At 40.5% G+C, this 20,248-nt stretch overlaps 1 protein-coding gene across 1 annotated transcript; it reads right to left on the bottom strand.

The window, feature by feature from the left end:
- Positions 1-3,707: 3,707 nt before the first annotated feature.
- maz (MYC associated zinc finger protein) lies at positions 3,708-19,679 on the bottom strand. Its single transcript, XM_036141762.1, has 7 exons — positions 18,773-19,679; positions 18,507-18,657; positions 10,597-11,030; positions 9,899-10,146; positions 8,234-8,297; positions 7,962-8,133; positions 3,708-5,852 (listed from the first exon to the last, which is right to left on the bottom strand). The coding sequence occupies exons 1-7, from the start codon at positions 18,803-18,805 to the stop codon at positions 5,506-5,508; spliced, it is 1,449 nt and encodes a 482-aa protein (XP_035997655.1). The 5' UTR covers positions 18,806-19,679; the 3' UTR covers positions 3,708-5,505.
- Positions 19,680-20,248: the final 569 nt, after the last annotated feature.

Here is a 20,248-nt window from a genome sequence, read left to right as displayed (position 1 = left end):
GCTGCGCCAGCCACTTCCTACAGGTCTCTGGCGAGGAACGTGCATCTGCACTCCTCACACCGTTTTTATGAAGTAAAGAACATTTTTCTGCACGTTCAGGCTAGTTTGTTACAAAAAAATCAAATTTATCCCTTAACAACACATCTGTTTACAGAGGGCATATTTATTCAATTCAATTTTATTTATATAGCACCAATTCATGAAACATGTCACCTCAGGGCACTTTCCTAAAGTCAAATTCAATCAAATCCTCCAGGTTGGTCAGAAAGTTTCCTCTCTAAGGAAACCCAGCAGGTTGCATCAAGTCTCTCCAAGCAGCATTCACTCCTCCTGAAAGAGCGTAGAGCCACAGTGGACAGTCGTCTGCATTGTTGATGGCTTTGCAGCAATCCCTCATACTGAGCATGCATGAAGCGACAGTGGAGAGGAAAACTCCCCTTTAACAGGGAGGAGAACCTCCAGCAGAACCAGAACCAGGCTCAGTGTGAACGCTCATCTGCAGTACCTACCTACCTACCTGCCCGCCTGCATGCATGAATACTAACCCCTGAGGAACGCCACATTTCATGATTTCATTATTTTATTTACCAGTTAATTCAAATTGCTGCCGGTTTTAAAAGTAGCTCATGACCAAATTCTGTCTAACACCCTTGTAATCAAAACTTTCAAGTCAATGGAGGAAATGCAATGTTCAGGGGTGTCGGAGGTCTTTATTTATGTCTGTTGCATATATGTTATTGTTATGAGATTCTCCAATTTATTCCAATCACATCGATCTCTGAAAGGATTTTTTTTCCCCCATAATTTTTTTTTAGCAGTCAAGTTTTTCCAGAATGGTGGCAGAATCCAGAAATTTGTGTCTGTCACCTGCTTGTTGGAAAAGACAACAGGAGTAAGGGAAGTACTTCTGTTATTTTATTACAATGTAACAACAATTATGCTCCAGTCAGATGCAGTTCTACAATTTCTACCATTTCTTTTCCTTCTCTGCAGTTCAATCATTTTCGGATGCCGTCTTCAACATCTGCTGCGTATGTCCCAAAAATGACATAAGGTTGGCCAGATTTAGGTCAAAGGGCTGTTTTTCAGGGCTTTTTGAAAAACTCCTCCTGGGGATTTTGAGGTATTGGCTTCAAATTTGCTCGGTATCCCTTTAAGGCATGGGGGGGGATTAAAGGTCATCAAAATGAGCATGTCTAGGGGGCGTTCCCAGGCCTCAAAGTGTAGTTTCTTGCTAAATAAATAAATAAACTTTATTTATTTAGCTATGATCATATGAAGCTATAATCATATCACAGTTGGTGCCAAACGATTCTATACGCCGACATCATCTGAGCCCCAAAAACACTTTTCATTGTAGGGAGTGGCTCGGTGCAAGCTGGACTTCTTATGGATGCCTTTCTTCTTTTCACAACGGCCAGATGTGCAGAACCAACAGCTGCCCTCTGTCAACAGATTCTCACAACTGAGCTGTGGATCTCTGCAGCTCCTCCAGAGTCACATTGAGGCTGTTAGCAGGTCCTCGCCTCAAAACAACCCTTCCATCATGTCTCGGTAAATCTGCCGCCGCGTCCCACTTAATGCTTATTGTTGTTCAACCCAACTTTGCATTAAACGTCTCTACGTTATCGCTGTCTTATACTTATTCTAAACCCTTTAAAGCAGGGGTGTCAAACATACGGCCCGCCAAACAATTTAGTCCGGCCCGGCGGCGAAATGCATTATCATTATTCAACAAAAAAAAAAAAAAAAACTTTCACTAAAGTATTGCCACAAAAAAAGTTAAAAATAAAACTTTCTCTGTGGCAATACGAATTGTTGTCTTAATGCCAAAAAGAGCTCATCAGATTTGACTTTCACAAGTGGAACAGTACTGCTTTCACCATAGTGCTCTGCTTGATTTATGAATGTGAATAGTTTTATTATGATTCGTGCGGGAAATATAAAAGATAAAAGGAAGAGAATGATAAAACAATTATTGAAAAAAACAGGTACTACGTTTAATTGAAAATCTGTAGTTCCTATATTGTCCACGAGGGGCGCTGTGTTTTAATCAGCAGATGGTAGCACTGACCTTCAGATGTGGAAAATTGATTTTAAATAATTTCTTAATTTTTATCTGTTTGATGTATTTTGTCATGTAGGACAGTGTTTTTAAGTTCCAAAAAATGTGAATAAATGTTTTTCAACATTGTACAATCACTGTGATCAGTTCTTATGCATAATGCACTTAAGTAAATGTTTAACCGAGTAGAAGTATTGTTGAAATTGCACATACTTTTCTTAAAAACTGAGGTTATTCATAATATGTGTAAATGTGAAATTCATTTAATATAAAAATCAACAAGTCCCCTTTTATTAGTTCTATTTAATCTTGCAATGGGTTTACTTGTGTGGCCCTCTTGAGATCAGATTAAGCTGAAAGCAGCCCCTAAACCAAAATGAGTTTGACACCCCTGCTTTAAAGCCTGATACAGGAAATTATGAGGAAACTTCACATTTAAAAAAAAAAAAAATCTTTTTCGGTAGCTTTGAAATTAAAAAATTAAAACCGTCAGGCTTTCAAATTTCCTTTGTACCGTAACTGATGCATTAGACCAAAACAAATACAATTTCCTCGTGTTTTCTGTATTTTTACAGTGTGAAATATATTAATTTGTATGTTGTAAATTGAATGTTCAGACAGATACTGTCGTGTCTATAGACAAGTTTAGCTTACTGTTATTCTGTTAGCCATTACCTAACGTGTGGAGATCAAAACATATTTTCCTTACTTGAACAACCTGATGTCTTGCATTTTTTCTTCTTTTATTGCCATTTTTCAGACATATCTACGGGCTCGGGTGCAGGCGGGTCCTTATCAATATTGCTCTGGGCAAATACCGTGCAGATATTTTCCACAGCTGTCTCCTGATACCGTCCTCCCGCTGGACTATTCTGTCCAGGAAAGTCTCTCATATTCTCTGTTGCACTTCTAGTCTAAAAAAATATGAAAAAAAAAAACACTTTACTGGCAAACTACACCTAATGTGCACAAAAATGTAAATTTTTAAAACAAATTTCTAGCTATACCCAAAATTAACCCCAAAAAAAATATGAATCAAGAGTGAATCATTTCGTATTGAAACCCCAGGAAATCAGGAAGGGGTGGATTACTATTTAAAAGTTCTTAGACACATATCAATAGGAAAAAAAAAGCATAAATTATGAATAAGAACACTTTAGTTCATATATTATTAACGCTGTAACAAAGGGAGGTTGCGGTAAGCAATAATTTAATATCCAACATTGTAAATAGTATTGACATTTAATATTTTAATGCATTGTTCCCCTATTGAATAAATGTGCTCAATTTAAAAGATTAGATTTTTCTACATTTTTATCCATGTTTTAACTCGTCAGCTGTTCCTTTCGTGAGACGTTTTCTGTTAAAAGTGATGTAAGAGGCGTGTGGCGATCTGAGCACGACCCATTTATGGAGGCCTTAATCCTCAACCGCACGTCTTCTCCTCTCTCAAACCCCCTTAATGTGAGAAAAACAAGCCACTAGTGCCGTAAAAACCCAGAAAGAGTAAAAATAATGAATAAAATTATGTTTCAGACAGTTTAGGTGGCCCTGGCCCGACGATGGCTGGTGATTGGCTCCTGCACGTGGGTGTAGATAATGGATGGATAACCATGAGGGGAAATAACAGTGCAAACAGTAGTTCTTGTTTAATATTTTTACTTTAAACTGTCCAAATTATAAAATAACATGATCTCTACTTGATCTACAAAAAAAAAAAAAAAAAAAAAAAAACAAGGACTAATTAGCATCAATTTTTTTTTGCTCTAACAACTTTTTAGACATGCATACTGTTGAGAAATATAAAAATATAAATATAAATACATCCCCTTAATATTCTTAATGAATCCATGATTAAGATTTGAAATATTTTGTCATAAAAGAATTAAAATGCAGTTGAGTACGATAAGGCATTAAAGATGTATCACAAGAGCTGTACAGAAGCCTAGAGTAGAGGTATCATCATTATTATCTTTTTTTTTTTTTAGTGTAATGGAGAAAACCTAAAATTAATTCGCAATTAATCACTATGTTTCTCAACAGGAAAAACACTTTTCCAAAGAAAGATTCAAACAAATAACTACAGATTTCAAGGTCAGAAATGAACACAAAAACGGAAAACTGCACCGACTCTTATTGTCCTTTTTTTCCGTCGACTTAAAGTGACTTTTCAAGCCCCAAGCGTCACAACGGACGGCCGTCACGACTGATGCAGAAAAACAAGTGCTATGCAGAGTTAAAAAGACTAAATCTAAATAAAGTTTCACCCGTTGGACTGAAACACAGAGAAAACAAAAAGTAAAAGATACAATGAAAAGGTGAAAAAAAGGGGGGAGGGGGACTATGGCAATGACAGCTGCACTCAAACGAATGGCAATCTATGTGGAAAAAAAAAACAAAAAATAAAATCAACTTTTTCATAAATATTACCAGCTACAGCTAACTAACTTAGTGGAACTGCTAAGTTTTATTCTCTAACAATAAACATGGCCGAGCTTGCTTGGTTTATTCTGTTTTCATGCAAAAAGGTAGTTCAGAAGCCGAAGTGCTGACTAGCAGTTTTATTTATTTTTTTCTTCTTTCTCCGTAAAAGGCCAGACCCAGAGAGGAAGACTCGGAGCGAAAACAACCCGAGGAAAACCCAAACCTCCGTCCTCAACCGAGTCCGACAGTTTTAAGGTGCTTGATGCTCCTGAATGACAACTCTTGTTTTTTTTTTTTTTTTGTTTGTTTGTTTTAATTATTATTTCTGTACCTTTAGGAAAAAAAATGAGCACAAACATCCCCCTACAGGTGAATCCTCCCTCCTGATTAACTCCACATCCGTCTAGAGTAAAAACACATTTAGCTAGCGTTAAAATCTAGTTTCCCATCTCCGTCTTGTGAAATTAAAATAAAAAAAACACAACAAACATGCGAGAGGAGCTCAAACTTACACACACACACGCACGCGCACACACAACTTCCCTTCTAATGTTTCTCTCGTTTCCTCCCCCTTAAAAACGTCCCGACGCGAACCGTTTTGGGCTCTCAGTATTCTCGGTATGCGAGTTGCTAAAATGGAGGTAAGATCAGAGCTGGTGTGAGATTTACAGTACTTGGTGCAGTCGCAGCGAGCAGCCGATGCCAAAATAAAGGGTTGATGGGAAGATCAGACAGAGAGAGAGAGAGAGAGAGAGAGAGAGAGGGAGGGATAACCAGGCTTTCACCAGAGTCTTCATTGGGAAATATCAGGACAGCACATCCATGTTTGTCATTAGTGTTGGTGAACCTGCTGCAGCCTCTTTGATGCTCCAGCTCTGCAGCCAAACTCCTTTTTTTCAAGCCGTTTTTTTTTTCTTTTTTTAAACTCAAGTGCCCAACAAAATAAAAATAAAAACAATAATAACCAGCAACCGAATCCGAATCTACAAGCGACGCGCTTCCCGGATCCCATCCTGCTAACTGTGGGACTGCGGCGCCGCGATGCTAGAGCAGTCCGTGACGAGCAGGTCCACCACCGTGTTGCCCGTGACGTAGACGGTGGGCGCCGCCGTCACCATGCCGCTGAGGGAGACGGAGCTGCTGGCCACCACGTTGGAGGTGACGGGGCTGGGCGCGGCCTGGCTGGTGCTGTGGGTGCCCATGTGGCCCTGGAGCTGGGTGGGCGTCTTGCACTGGACGCCGCACAGGTGGCAGACGAGGACGCCGCCCGAGGCCGTGCCGCCGAAGCCGCCGGGGCTCTCCTTCCACTCCTGGCCGTGGTGCTTCTGGGCGTGGACGCGGAGGTACGTCAGCGTGGTGAAGCCTGGCGGGAGGGAGGGAGGAGAGAGACTCGCTCACAGCTAAAGCTCAAGCAGACAATGCATTGTGGGAGATTTCCCGCCCAGTTAAACAGCACGTGATTTTTCCATAATCAACTCAGGTTTAAGGCCCATTCATACCCTATGTCCGTATTTCTGTCCGTACGTTCTATCCGTGAAGTGCGCAATAACCAATATTTCCTCTAGGTGGCAGTGCTGGGCGCCAATGATTCGTCACTGATCAAACATGGCGACGGTCCAAGACGTGATTTTGTTGCATTTGCTCCGTAAGTAAACTTTTAGTTTGTCCCTGTGCCCCGGACACGACACATCATATGTGTGGGTGGTAGGGGTGGGCAAAATAATCGTCATGACAATGCATCGCGATTCTAATTTTCGCGATATACTGCATCGATTCTTGACGCCAAGTATCGATTATTAATATAAAAAAAATAATAATAATAAAATTGCATGAATGGTTGTCGAACATCAGCCAAAAACAAATGGAATACAACTTCATTAGTTTAAAGAACCACTGAGGCCATGTAAACGGCACAGATTTTATTTATTTTTTTGTTATTTTAAGTTTTATAAATCCTAAGCACTTTTTGTCAGTGTGTCCACTCCAGTAATAGTAATATTTGTTTTCATGGCAATAACTCCAAAAGTCGTTTCAATAAATACAGCTATGTATGAATTCAGTTTCTTTCAGTTATGTATCAATTGAAGACACTATCCAGATCATACACAGCCAGTCAGCCACTGGTAATGGCTGTATTTCTTTCTAACACTGTTCAGTGAAAATATCACAATGCATCGCGATACATAGCAATAATTCAAATATCGTGATGCATCGTGATAGAATCTGATCATGGCATGTGAATCGTGATTCGAATTGAATCGTGACTTCTTTGGTAATACCCACCCCTAGTGGGTGGTAGTGGAAAAGCTCCACAAGTCGTTCCTCGAATCCCGCCATTGTTTAAAGCCCAGAATTATAACCTTCTTCGTAATTTTGTTGACATTTTGTACTACAAACTCAATAGCGCCCCCACCGTTTTCAGGTAGCGTTGCTCCGCATTGATCCGTTTCGTCCGTAATCGTAAACTCCCAATTTTCGTGTCAAAATACGGACGAAATCAACGGTTAGAACGTATGAAACACTCCGCACGTATCCGTCTTTTACGTGAGGCATGAATGGGCCTTTACTTGGAAACAGGTTGTTGTTGTTTTTTGGTCACGGGTCCAAAATAAAATAAAATGTTAAGAAAATTACATTTTGTCAATAATTGTTTTTGAAAAAGCTCTCATATAATACACAAACCTGGGATTATGCACCTATTTGTTAATTGTGTGCAGGGCTGGACGATATAGAAAGAAAAAGCATATTGATTGATATCGATGACCATCAAAAAATTCAAAACATGTATTTTTAAGTGCAGTCCTGGCCATTTTATGCTGTTCCTTAGTGACCTATTTTTAATTAAAGAACACTGAATTCAAACGCAACTCTTTATTCAACCAACATTTTACCAAAACTAAGTCTTAAAAAAAGAAAAAAGAACTCTTTGAAGCTCGGTGAAGGATCGGTTGTAATGACTTAATATTAAACTACAGGATAAGCTAGAAAACAAAAAAGGAAGGAAAAGCGTTCTTCTATTGAACATTTTTTTGAATCTTCTTTTTTTTCTTTTGAACCACACGTCTAGCGATCGATATAAATTGTTATTGAATTATTGTCCAGTCCTAATTGTGGGTATATTCTACAGCAAGGGTCACAGAGAGCTACCAGTACTGACTTTTGAACTAGAAGAGTCAGAGTTCACCTTAAATTTATGGAAAATAAACACATTTTCATGCTTTGTTATAGACATTGTTTTATATAAATGCAAATGTGTTGGTGACCACCGCTCTATACTTAAATATATGTGCATAAATAAATAATAATAACCTTTATTTAACCAGGTTTGTCCTATTTTGCAAGAGAGAGCTGGCCAAGAATGCTTATTCTAACCCAAAATAAATAAATAAATAAATAAAACCTGGGCATGACGGGATCTATCAGGGGCTTAAATTCATACTTTAGCGCAGAGTAAAAAAGCCGCGACACTCACTGCGGTTACAGAGGTGGCAGACGTGGTGCTGCGATTGGTTGTGCACCCTCATGTGATCCGTGATGTAGGCGGCGGACAGCAGCTTGCCGCAGATGTGGCACGGCACCTTCTCCTCGTGACGGATCATGTGGGCTCGCAGCCGGTCCTTGGTGGCAAAGCAGGACTCACAGGTCTGCAGACAGATGGAGACGACGGAGCGATTGTTACAAAAAAAAACTGAACTCTCTTTGGCATTTCCGGTGCAACTAAAACAAGGGGGAAAAAAAACCTACCGGACATTTGAACGGTCGCTCTGAGGAGTGCACCTGCCTGACGTGGCTGTTGAGATGGTCAGGCCTACAGGGGGGCAGAGGAGAGGAAAACGCACGTTTAGATGGTCTGTTGGTGGTTCCTAGAGTCTCTAAAAGTAGAATGGGAGGCAGATCCTTTAGCTATCAGGCTCCTCTCCTGTGGAACCAACTCCCAGTTTTGGTCCGTGAGGCAGACACCCCGTCTACTTTTAAGACTAATCTTAAAACTTTCCTTTTTGACAAAGCTTATAACTAGAGTGGCTCATGTTACTCTGAGCTACCTTTATAGTTTTACTGCTATAGGCTTAGGCTGCTGGAGGATATCAGGATCTAATTTTCTCACTCTATTGAGTTCTACTGTTCTTCAATTATGCATTATGTGTCGTCATTTCTGCTTTAAAAGGCCTACTATGCAACATTTTTCAGTTAATTAATGTGTTCCATACCGTTTTGGATGATTAAATTAGTCATTTCAGGTCGAACAAAGGTTTTCTCAGCCGCCCTGGTGGTCTGTGGGGGAAATACCGCACTTGGAATTGCAGGAGCTCTCGGCCCGCACCCACAGGCTCAGAAGTCTCGTGCATCGCGAGAGTCGGTCTCGCTTTACGGGGAGAACTGCATGTGTTTTTGCCCTGCCATTCACTATATGCACGCGCGAAAGCAACAACAAAGAACCGCATTTTAACGTCAAATAAACATGCAAGCATATCGAGTTTTTTTAGTTATTATTATTTTTTTTTTTTTTGAATGTTGGCGAGGCGGTAGCGTGAGTTTGGCGAGGCAGCCGCCTCGCTAAGATAGCGCTGCGGGAAGCCCTGATGTTTATACTTTCACTGTGTTAGTCATTGTTTGTACTGCCGTTTTTTCCACTTTTCGTTGCGTTCGCCTGTCTGCTAAGCTCAAAACAAACGCGCCTGGCTTGACGGAGAAACCAGAACAGCTGAGCATCTTTACGACAGTGCACTTTTACTTTTGCCCTCTGGGGGGAGCCTCGCTGGAAAATCAACCCCGGTTGCATAGTATACCTTTAACTTTCTGTTCTCTCTCTTTTCTCTTCATAGTAGGTACACCTGGTCTGACGTTCTGTTAATTGTGACATCATCCAGAGAAGACGGCTCACCCGCTACTACCATCTAATGTAGAACAGATTACTAGATCAATGTGTGCTTCTGTGCTTTTTTTGTCTCTCTTGTTGTGTTTCTGCTCTGTCTTCTGTAACCCCAGTCGGTCGAGGCAGATGACCGTTCATACTGAGCCCGGTTCTGCCGGAGGTTTTCCTTCCCGTTAATGTGGAGTTTTTCTTCCCACTGTCGCTTCATGCTTGCTCAGTATGAGGGATTGCTGCAAAGCCATGTACAATGCAGATGACTCTCCCTGTGGCTCTACGGTTCCCCAGGAGTGAATGCTGCTTGTCGGGACTTTGATGCAATCAACTGGTTCCCTTATATAGGACATTTTTGACCAATCTGTATAATCTGACCCAATCTGTATAATCTGACCCAATCTGTATAATATGATTGAACTTGAACTTTGTCAAGTGCCTTGAGATGACATGTTTCATGATTTGGCGCTATATAAATAAAATTGAATTGAATAGAGCAGGAGGGGAAGGCGTGGCCGTGCCGAGCCGCCGCCGCGCAGCCTCACCTGGAGAAAGCTTTGCCGCAGTGGGGGCAGATGTAGGGCTTCTCCACGCCGCCCTGGTGGGAGCGCACGTGGTGGCTCATGCGGTCCTTCCTCTTGAAGCGCTGCTGGCAGATGGGGCAGGAGAAGGGCTTCTCGTCCGAGTGGGACAGGCGGTGCCGGTTGAGGTGGTAGACGTCCCGGAAGGCCTTCCCGCACGTCTCGCAGGCGTGGTTCTTCTTCACGGGGTTCGGGTTGGGGTTTGCGGGTCGCTGGGGCAAAAAAAAAAAAAAAGACACAAAAAAAAAAAAAAAAAAAAAAAAAAACAAGCTGCAGAGTTTAGGTCTGAAGTTTTTTTTTCCCCTGAATTATAATTGAAACCATGCAAACACAGATAGTCGGCCAATTAAAGATTAATTACTTCTGGCTAGTCTTTAGTGTTACAGAGAACATGCAGGGGAGCGTGGGGGGGGTGGGGTGGGGTGGGGGGGGGAAGCTTCGAGCACACTGTTTCTTAAACCGGGGGGACCATTGCCGAGGCGGTCCCCTCGACCAATCAGTGCTCACGGAGCTCTCCTGGAATGCGACGCAGGAGGCGAATTTGAAGCGGGGCGACACTGAAGGCGGTTCCCCCCGTCGTCGTGGCGATGGCGGCTTAAGAAACAACGCTCTCGAAGGCTTGGGGGTTGACGACAACCGTCTCTCACAAGGCCCTGACCCACCTGTACTGTCGCCCCTGTGGCCATGACGACAGCAGCAGGAGGCGGAGCATGAGGGTTAACAGTGGCCATGACGTTTGGCATGGCAACCCCTTCGCCATCCTGGCCGCCCAGGGGAGGCTGCTGGGCGCCCGCCAGCAAGCCGGGAGGGGCGAGCGGGGGAGACACGGAGAGGTGCAGCAGGGAGAGGGGAACAGTGGGCCTCTCCGCCCTCCCTCCGGCCCCCACCGCCATCGCCGGCGGGGCCGCCGCCGCCACCACCTGGCCGGCGACTCCCTCCTTTGCTCCCTCCGCCTGCACTCTGGCCCTGTCCTTCATGCGTACCCCGGTGTGGACCGACTGGTGCCGCCGCAGGTTGTAGTTGTTCTTGAACTGCTTGTTGCAGATGGCACAGATGTGTTGCGCGCGGGCCGGCCGGGGCGCTGGCTTCACCGGCTCTGCAGGGAACCAGGAGACACAGGAGGAGACGGCGTGAGACTCGCGGCCCACCACAGCCGTCCACGTTTGTTAAGTTCACCACAACGACCCACAGCTGAGATTCCCACGGCTAAAACACACCCAGGAAGGCTGGAGTCTGCATTTCTGAGGACTTTTGTGTAGGGCTGAACAATTAATCGCATTTTCAATATAATTTAATTTAAAAAAAAAAAACACAATTTCCAAATCGCAGAGTCTGCAATTTTTTGGCTATGTAACAATTAGAGAATTAGACACGTCCATTAGGTGTTGGTAAAATGTTTAAAGTGGGTTTGCCTCCACATAGAAAGGGAAAACAGTTGCAGCAGTGAGATAATCTAATTTTATTACTTGTTTTAGAGTTTATATAATCATATATAGCATTAAGTACAGGTCAATCAGTTTAATACATAGACTTGCTTGTTGGTTGCACTTTATGTTCAACAAGGATTGATGTCCAAATCAACTAAAAGCTGTTCTCTTGAATAATATTCTGATTATTAGAAACATTAAAAGTTCATGTTTAAAATAGTCCTTGCTTACAAACATCTTTATTTAGAGGCCATTTTTGTTGCTTGTGGTTAACGCAGAGAAAAGTCAAAATTGCAATTTTGGTTGAAATATATTGTAGGCAGAACGCAATAATTTCTGCTCTGAGTTTAGATGCTGTGGGTCTTTTAGCAACTAATCTGCACGGCGAGGAAACAAAATGATTTGTTGTTTGTATATGTTTAAAAAGACATGATAAATTAAACTGAAAAAAAAAAAAAAAAAAATCGCAATATTAAGAAAAAAAAAAAAAAAAAAAATCCCAATTAGATCATTCTCCAAAATCGTTCTGCCCTACTTTTGTGACAATTTTTGAAGCAACGCTGCTGCATTTTTCAGTGTTTCAATGCAGTTTTTAACACAAAACAAATCGCTAAAGAATGAGAAATGATTACAGCGCCTTATAAAAGTATTCCAAGAGGGCCCAAAGTATTTTATGCGATAAACAAAAGGTTCAGAATTTAAGTGATTTTAGATATTTTTCCAAACTTTTAGGCCTACATGCATAATAGTGGTTGTTGCAGCATCACGCTGCTGAAGAAACTGGGGCTCTCCTGCAGGTAAACAACCCTGGTTCATGTTTTAGAGTGGCCTAGTCAAAGCCCGGACCTAAAAGAGAACTGATGCTCTTCGTCCATTCTGACTTTCAGTCTATATAGACGTGCAAAGCAGACAGAACCACCACACCCCTTTGAATGAAGTCCTATTGGGACCGAGCCATCGATTCACCCCTTTAGAGACTAGAATTTGTAGGAAAACTGTTAATCCTTACATAAAAAGCAGGTTTAAAGAGTAACAGCTGCTTAAGTTCATATATAAAAACAAGATCTATCAGGTTGAGGTATAAAACAAACGTGGGCAGGACCAGTGCAGAACGTTTTTAACGAAGTTAAACTTCAGCAGAGTCACATTTACCTCCACCAGGAGCTGAATGGTGCTACCGTCACAAACACATCATGAGTGTGAATTATATCTGGTTTTTGAACGGCGGAGGAGTCGTGCGGGGTGCTGCTGAGCAGTCAGTGCTTTTCTGGTTTGTACACTAGAGAAATTCTTGCAGCAGAGCAGCGTTTAGAAAAAACCTGGAAAGCTAAAGCTTTATTTCAAGATTAGCTAATGAGATGTTCTACAAAGTTACTAGGAGTGAAAGAAAAACATTTTTTTTATTGATGCACCGATTTGCTGAAATGGACGATTCTGACTCAATTAACGAAACACGATTATCTTAATTGTTCATTTATGATCCAATTTTGAGGAAAGCAGTAAAACCGAACTCTAAAGCATGCATGTGCAGCATGCAGATTTTTCCCTAACCTTCCTGCCATGAGTAGTTAATTATTAATATTTATATTTCCAAATACAGAGAGGTGAAAAGCTCTATACCAGGGGTGTCAAACTCATTTCTATATCGGCCCACTTTGGCATCATGGAGTCATTAAAAGGGCCAATGGCACATGTATAGATGATACTTCTGATTTCATAATTTCATTTCAGTTTACATAGAAATATAAAAAATGCACAGCAACATAAAAATAGCCCCTTAGGCCCAGTTGATACAGTTTATCTGCCAAAACAAGTTGATATTGGGTTGAGTTGCACTTTAAACTCATCATTCTGTATCACTTCTTCTGCTTTTTGGACATTTCTGGGTTGTTTTAATGTGTTGTGGGAAAACTGACACCTAGTGGCAGAATGCTGTTACTACACATTTAAAGAAAATCAACATTTACCACAGGAGGCACAGTTTTAGCCACTTTATACACTTTAAAAGGATATATGCCTCTACTTTATGACATGATATGCCTTTTTTGGCTCTTGAGGGCCGGATTTGGCCTCGAGTTTGACACGTGTGCTCTAAAGGACCAAACAGAGCAACTCTGATGTACTTGGCTCAGCCTTCCTGTTACCTGTTGAAAGTTTGCTCTTTCTCAACACAGATAAGTTTGTTCCATACATCTCTGCGTCTTAGTTGACATTTTAAAACTATTTTAATACCAAAATGGACTGACGGAATTTTTTTCACTTAGTAACAGCATGAAGTGTTGTTGCTCTTATAACTCTGGTATGATGGTTCACAGATCACAATAATATTAAGGTTTTCTGAACGGCCGGACACCTGCCGATCTCTCTGTTCATCTATTAATAATAAATATTGAATTCAATCAAATATCTGAAGTTTTTTGGGGTTTTCTTTATAAGCTTTTCCCCATCCAGGTGTTTTTTTTCCCTGCATTTTCCCCCCTGAGCTTAATGGAGACAAATTGTTAACCATTCTTAAAGACAAGTATCTCTGTGTTGGGACAGCGTTGTTAAAATGGATAAAACCCACTCACTGCATCAATCTAGGTAAATATATTGCCTGCTGATCCATATCACCCTCTGCAGTACCTTTTTACAGCACTTACCCATTTGTCTAATTAAACTGGGGGTGGGGTTGAGTTTTATTTGGCCCCGCTCAGTATTTTCCATATTTAATCTGTGAAATAGCCCAGCAACGCTGAACATAAAGCGCAGAAGAGAAATTAAGAAGTGAGACCACGGCAAAGTTTGCATTAATAGGTAAACGTTTGAGTCGCCTCCACATTTTTGCTTTATTATCTGAATTACTGACAGGATTTCTGCAAAAATCAAAGCAAAACATAAGAATGGCATTATAAATATTTTCTCTAACCTTTCCTGCCATGAGAGGTTAATTATTAATATTTATGTTTCCAAATACTGACAGAGGTGAAAAGCTCTAAAGCACTTCGACATCATGAAATCATTAAAAGGGCTGGTAACACCTGTTTAGAAGATGCTTTTGATTTAACAATAATTTTAGCCCAGCAACGCTGAACATAAAGCTCAGAGGAGAAATTAAAGAAGTGAGACCACTGCAAAGTTTACATTAATACGCAAGCGGTAAATAGGTAAACATCAAGTCTACATTTTTGTTTTATTATCTATATTACTGACAGGATTTCTGCAAAACTCAAATTAAAACACATTCGCCTTGCAGAAATGAAATCTTTCAGACCTTAAATAACACGAATAAAATGAGTTAGTGTGCATTTTTAAACAAATACTGAAGCTTTCATTAAGGAAGAATAGCCCCCAGTTAGACTCTCAGCGTATTGGACCAGCTGGACTCATTAAAAAAAATAATAAAACAATCAAACAGCGTCTGAACCAACTAGAACGTTTATAATGTTCCATGTTTTACTTTGAAGAGTCGATACGGAGGTAAGGGGGAACGTGAAGGAATAAGAACAGCGTTAGAGAATACAGGCCTTCTAAATCATTCTAAATGTGGCAACAGCGCCCCCTGCTGTTTGGTCTGTACCTGCAGTCAGTGCTATGACGAATACTATTAATAAAATCCTGGGGGGGGAAAAAAAAAAAGTACAAAAAAAACTTTAATGTAACCGAAGTTTGTCTTTAATATTAATGGCTTGGTATTATTCTTGACACATGAGGCTCATAGTTAATTAAATGTTGACTGCAGGCACGAGTCGGGCTAGAAGCCATTTATATGGTTGTTAATATTATATAGTTAAAAAAGTGTGATAACGTTGAAACATTTTAGTTGTTAGAAACAACTGTAATGGAAATTAATCCATATGTGTTAGAAATTGTAAAAGGGATTCTGGGTAATCTGCAGAAAAACAGCATTAATGCAGTAAAACAGAAAAGTAAAAGTTACATTTTTAAACCCTTTTGTTGGGTAGAGGACCGTGTCGGTAACTTTGATCAGACGGCGTTTCAAAGGGATGAAAAAAACTGGACTGGATTATTTTATACTAAACAGACTCTAAAAATAAACATAATTTCTGATCTGTGATATTATACTCATATTTATAAATAAATAAAAACACGACAGTTTTAAATCTCTTTAAGATGATGCAGTAAGAACCAGAGACGCGATTTAGAACCATGATGCAAGCAAGAATCAGGCTTGGTTTTGAGATTTTACTTATTTAGGTTTGTGTCCTATGTATTTGAAAAATTGACAACAACAAAAAAATCGAGTTCTGTTGTGGTTAAAAAAAAAATTAAATATAAGTTGATCTTTAAAGCAGAGCTGCATTAAAACATGTTACTGTGATGTTACTGAATCCACACCAGTCTCCGTATTAGCTTATTGGCCACAATTCAATAAATTAGAATATGCATTTCTAAAAGGCTTTTTGTCAGAATAAAAGTACCTTTTAAAAAAATAAAACTTTTAGCCAATTATTAATACATACTTTTCATTAAGCCCCCATTTCTGCATGAATAATTTTGCTTTTTATTGGTCTGATGCAATATTCTAATCTTAAATGCTGTGTTTTTACTAGCTGGAGGTGGGAAGAAAAAAACAACTAGAATTAACAAAAATAAGCATTTAAATACAGAGCATAGTCACATTATTTTACTTTTTAAAATGTATACATCAATAGCTCACTCTGGTTGCGTACAAAGTTTTTATGAGAGATTATCACGTGCTACTGCTGTATTAGTTGTTATTTTTGTGTTTTATGTTGTTTTTTTCTTCAAATTGTTAGGAAATAAAGCCTTTCGTGTTTGTTTACGATTTTAACTGAAGTACATATTGCACATGCACAGCAGGGTTTAAAACAAGGAAGCAGCTTACAGCTATTAGCAGAGTTGACTGACGTGAGTAAATGTTTTGATATGAGGCTCTTAAAGTTGCTGTGGATCGTTTTATTTAATTAATAACGGTTGGTTTTCATCACGCCGAGCTGCTGCTTTACTGTGAGGCATTTTAGAGGATCAGGCTCAGTCTGGCATTATTTAAAACTGATTTATTAATTAGGCAAATCAGGATTATGACAGTTCTGTGATACTGTCGCTAGATGGCGCCATATCTGTTTTTTTTCTGGTCATCGCGCCCAGCGCTGGGGCTATTTATCCACAAAAAGGACCATTAAACATCATCAGGCTGGAGGCTTGGTGTATATAATATTATTTTATCATGATCAAACAGTTCTTGGTCTTTTTTTATAAGCATATAACGCAGCTATGTACCCTTAAAACATTGTCGATCTGTGTTGATTTATGTGTTTCCCTTAATGAACTGAGTTGCTGAAAAAAATTAACTTTTAATTAATAGCCTAAAGAAAAAAAAAAGTGTGGAAACTCACTTTTGTCAAAAGATAAAATCAAAGTCCTTACTTTTCAAATGCAAGTTTGGCATCTGTCTATTTTTTTTGTTATTTCCAGAACTGCATGTTGAATACTTTATTTTCAGACTATAAGACGCACTTAAAAACTTTAAATTTTCTCAAAACATGATTGACCACCTTATATATGATTAGAGTTGTGCTTACTGACTGATTTTATGTGTTACAATGCGCTCAAAAATCTGTTAAAATGTGTTAGTACGACTGATTAGCAACAAGGCCGCTCCACTCAATGGATATTAGGAGCATTACGGTACACTGTGTCACTACCTGAGGACCCCTGAGCTGTCTACAAGACTGCCTGACTGTAATGTCTAAACTAGAAGTTCATTCATGTAAGGCAGCCCGGAATGCGCGCTCAAAACAATAAACCTAGTAAGTTAATTCAATATAAAAGTTACGTTTATTTTGATCTAATGTTAGAAACAGGGCAGTGTAGTCCAGCTACTCTGTCCTCCTGACAGAGACGGATAGAGAGCTGAGGACCACTGAGCTATATAATACACTGGCGTGCTGATTTTGCCTAAAAACTGAAGTCACTGGCCGCCATCTTGCTACTCCCTACTCTCACAGAATCCCACAGGATTTGGTTGCAACAACAAGCAGTTTTCTGGCTGTGTGAAAACGTTTCACAGGTAATTCTACAGTCAGTGAATGTACTAACACTATCAACTACTAGGAAATTAGGTGCTGAAATATTTTACATGTTATTCATAAAAAATATATATATATATATATATATATATATATATATAGATATATATATAGATATATATATATATATATATATATATATATATATATATATAGATATATATATATATATATATATATATAGATAGAAGTATGTGTATATGTATATATATGCATACACATATGTAAATATATGTTTTTGTATATTGTTATTTATATATTTATAAATGTTAAACATATATATTTAAATTAATAAAATGCAAAATATTTCAGCACATGACTTTCTCAGTACTTGATATTTTTAGAACATAACATAAAAGTATATGGCATTTGATATTTTAAAAGTCTTAAGCCCCCCCGAAGATGAGAAAATCCTCGTTATTCGATGCTGTAGCGCACATATTCCCTAGTTACTGGGGGGAAAATAGGGAGTACCAATATGGCGGCTGGTGGCTTCAAAGCGACTGTTCAAACAGACGGTGATTAGCACTCCAGTGTATAATATAGCTCAGTGCTGTGGACGCGGAGGAGCGCACTGCAAAAAGCAAACTAAAAGTAAAATTTTATTGAAATTAGTACATTCTTCATTGATTCGAGCAGCTAAATAATTAACCAATGGAATGAGTGTTTTCACCTCTAAAATACGATAATTAGATATCCTGCACTTGAAATAAGATGGAGATGAATTGTTCTTATTTTAAGTGCAAAAAATTTTTTTTTCCATTGGCAAATAGTCTCATTTACCTGCTCAATTCATTTCAATAATTTTTCTTTTCTTTACTTTTAGCTCCTATTTTGCAGTGCGGCGTGATGATATTACACGCTTTGTGGGAGAATATTTAACGCGCTCTATGGTCTGAAAACTACAGGTAATGCATAAAAAAAAAAATGCATCGCATCTTCATGGTTTCTACAAGAACCAAAAGGCTCCAGTGGTGCATGAGCCTCCCTGCTGGCAGAGAGCCTCCTCCTCTGGGTGTTTATCCACCTGAGGAGGCTCAGCTGGCAGCGGCTGCGGCTCCACAGGTGTGGGTGAGCTGCTGTGTCCCTCACCAGGCAGGGGTTCCTCGCTCAGAGCCGTGGTGTCCACAGTGGAAGGAGGCTGTGCTATGTGCTCTGTGGGTGGGGTCTGGGGAGAGCTCGTATGCACTTGCATGAGCTCTGATTGGAGGCTCCCCTCCACTTGGTTTTGGGTGGGAGTACTCTGGAGGAGCAAGGAGAAGGCCATCACCAAATGTAAACACAGAAGTCACAGCATTTATCTTTGCAGAGGCAGAAACACAAGATGTCAGCCACCCTGCGCGTGAGCACTGGCCTACCTGGAAGAGAAAATTGCTCCAAGCAGCGTCCATCTTGCGCCACAGACAGCGGTGGAGATTACGAAGTCAGCTCCTGGTTGGGGTCGCGGAAAGCGGCCTTTGCATGGCTCGGCTCGGCCCGTCGGTGGTGATGGGGCCGCGGACGGAGGCCCGGCCCGCGGCAGCAACGATGGGCTCCCGGGTTGTGTCGTAAAGCGCGAACAAAGCCGAGTGCCGGGCTCTGGTTCTCTCATTGAGGTAGAGCCGCCGGGGCTAGCGCAGGCTGCAGAGGCCCGGCCCAGTAACGGCCTGCTCCCTCCCGAGCTTCGGCCTTTAGCTTCAATGGTTCCCGACACCCACGGGGGGGAAGAAAGCCCCCCCAACAAACCACCGCTTAAACACGCAAGAGCCTCGCCACGGAGGAGAACCCAGAAAACATCCAATAAAAAATAAATAAAAATAACCGAACCGTGCAGTTTTTTTTTTTTTTTTTTACTCTTCAGCAATACGCAACAAAGCGGTAAAAATTAGTAATTTCTGTAACGCAAGAGATCAAATGTGAGTTGTAATATCTCTTAAAAACAAGCAGGTCATGCTTTGCTGTTTTTAAAAATAATCGGAGTCGGCTTTTTTTTTGTCCGATTTCCGAACCCCGGGTAGGCCGCTCGGGTGTTCGGTCGAAGCCTCGCTGCTGGATTCAAGCCCTGACCCCGGCGAGCGGCGCTCTCGCCGGGCCGCAGCCTACCGCTCCACCTCGGCCGTTCAGCTGCGAGGATGTCATCTTTCTTTTTTTATCGCCCGCTCTCCCTCCTCCCTCCCTGTCTCTTTCTTCCTTTTCTTTTTTAATTCCTCTTTCTTCTCCCCCTCCTCTCCTTTTTCTCGCGCACCGCTATGTCCCACTTGCTCTTAAAGGGGTAGTTTAATTTTTCGACCCCCCCCTCCCTCTCTCTCTCTCTCGCGCTACTTCCGTCCTCGTTGTCCTCTCCCCTTCCTGCCCTTGTTTTCGGCCGACAGAAAATACCCCTCCCTTTCTTTGCCAGGGAGGCGAGTATGGAGGACCGAAACTGCCAGAAATAAAAATAAAAACAGGAACGCATAAAATGAATCAAAATTTAAACCCAACACGCCGAAAATAAATAAATTAAAACAAATACCCTTAAAACGTACAAATTAATAAAATAAGCAAACAATTTCATTCCTTAAGTTTATTTGCATGTCTTTGTTTAAAATATACATTTAGTTCTTTATTTTACCACTTTTTTTTATAATTGATTTGACTTTCACATTTTCCCTTTTTAGTTTATTTTTTTTAAATTTAATTTAAAAGGGGCCATGTACAATTAAAACATATATGGCTACGTTCACACTGCAGGCCTCAATGCTCAATTTGGATTTTTTTGTGAAATCTGACTATTTTTTTGCGTGGTCCTTCATATTTCCAAATACATGCGACTTGTTTGTGCTCTCCTGTGTGAACTGAATTTATACAACTTAAGT

Source organism: Fundulus heteroclitus, chromosome 10, assembly GCF_011125445.2.
Source record: "Fundulus heteroclitus isolate FHET01 chromosome 10, MU-UCD_Fhet_4.1, whole genome shotgun sequence".
Lineage (NCBI taxonomy): Eukaryota > Metazoa > Chordata > Actinopteri > Cyprinodontiformes > Fundulidae > Fundulus > Fundulus heteroclitus.
Note: the sequence above shows the minus strand (reverse complement) of the source record. Positions and strands in the feature narration are given on the sequence as shown.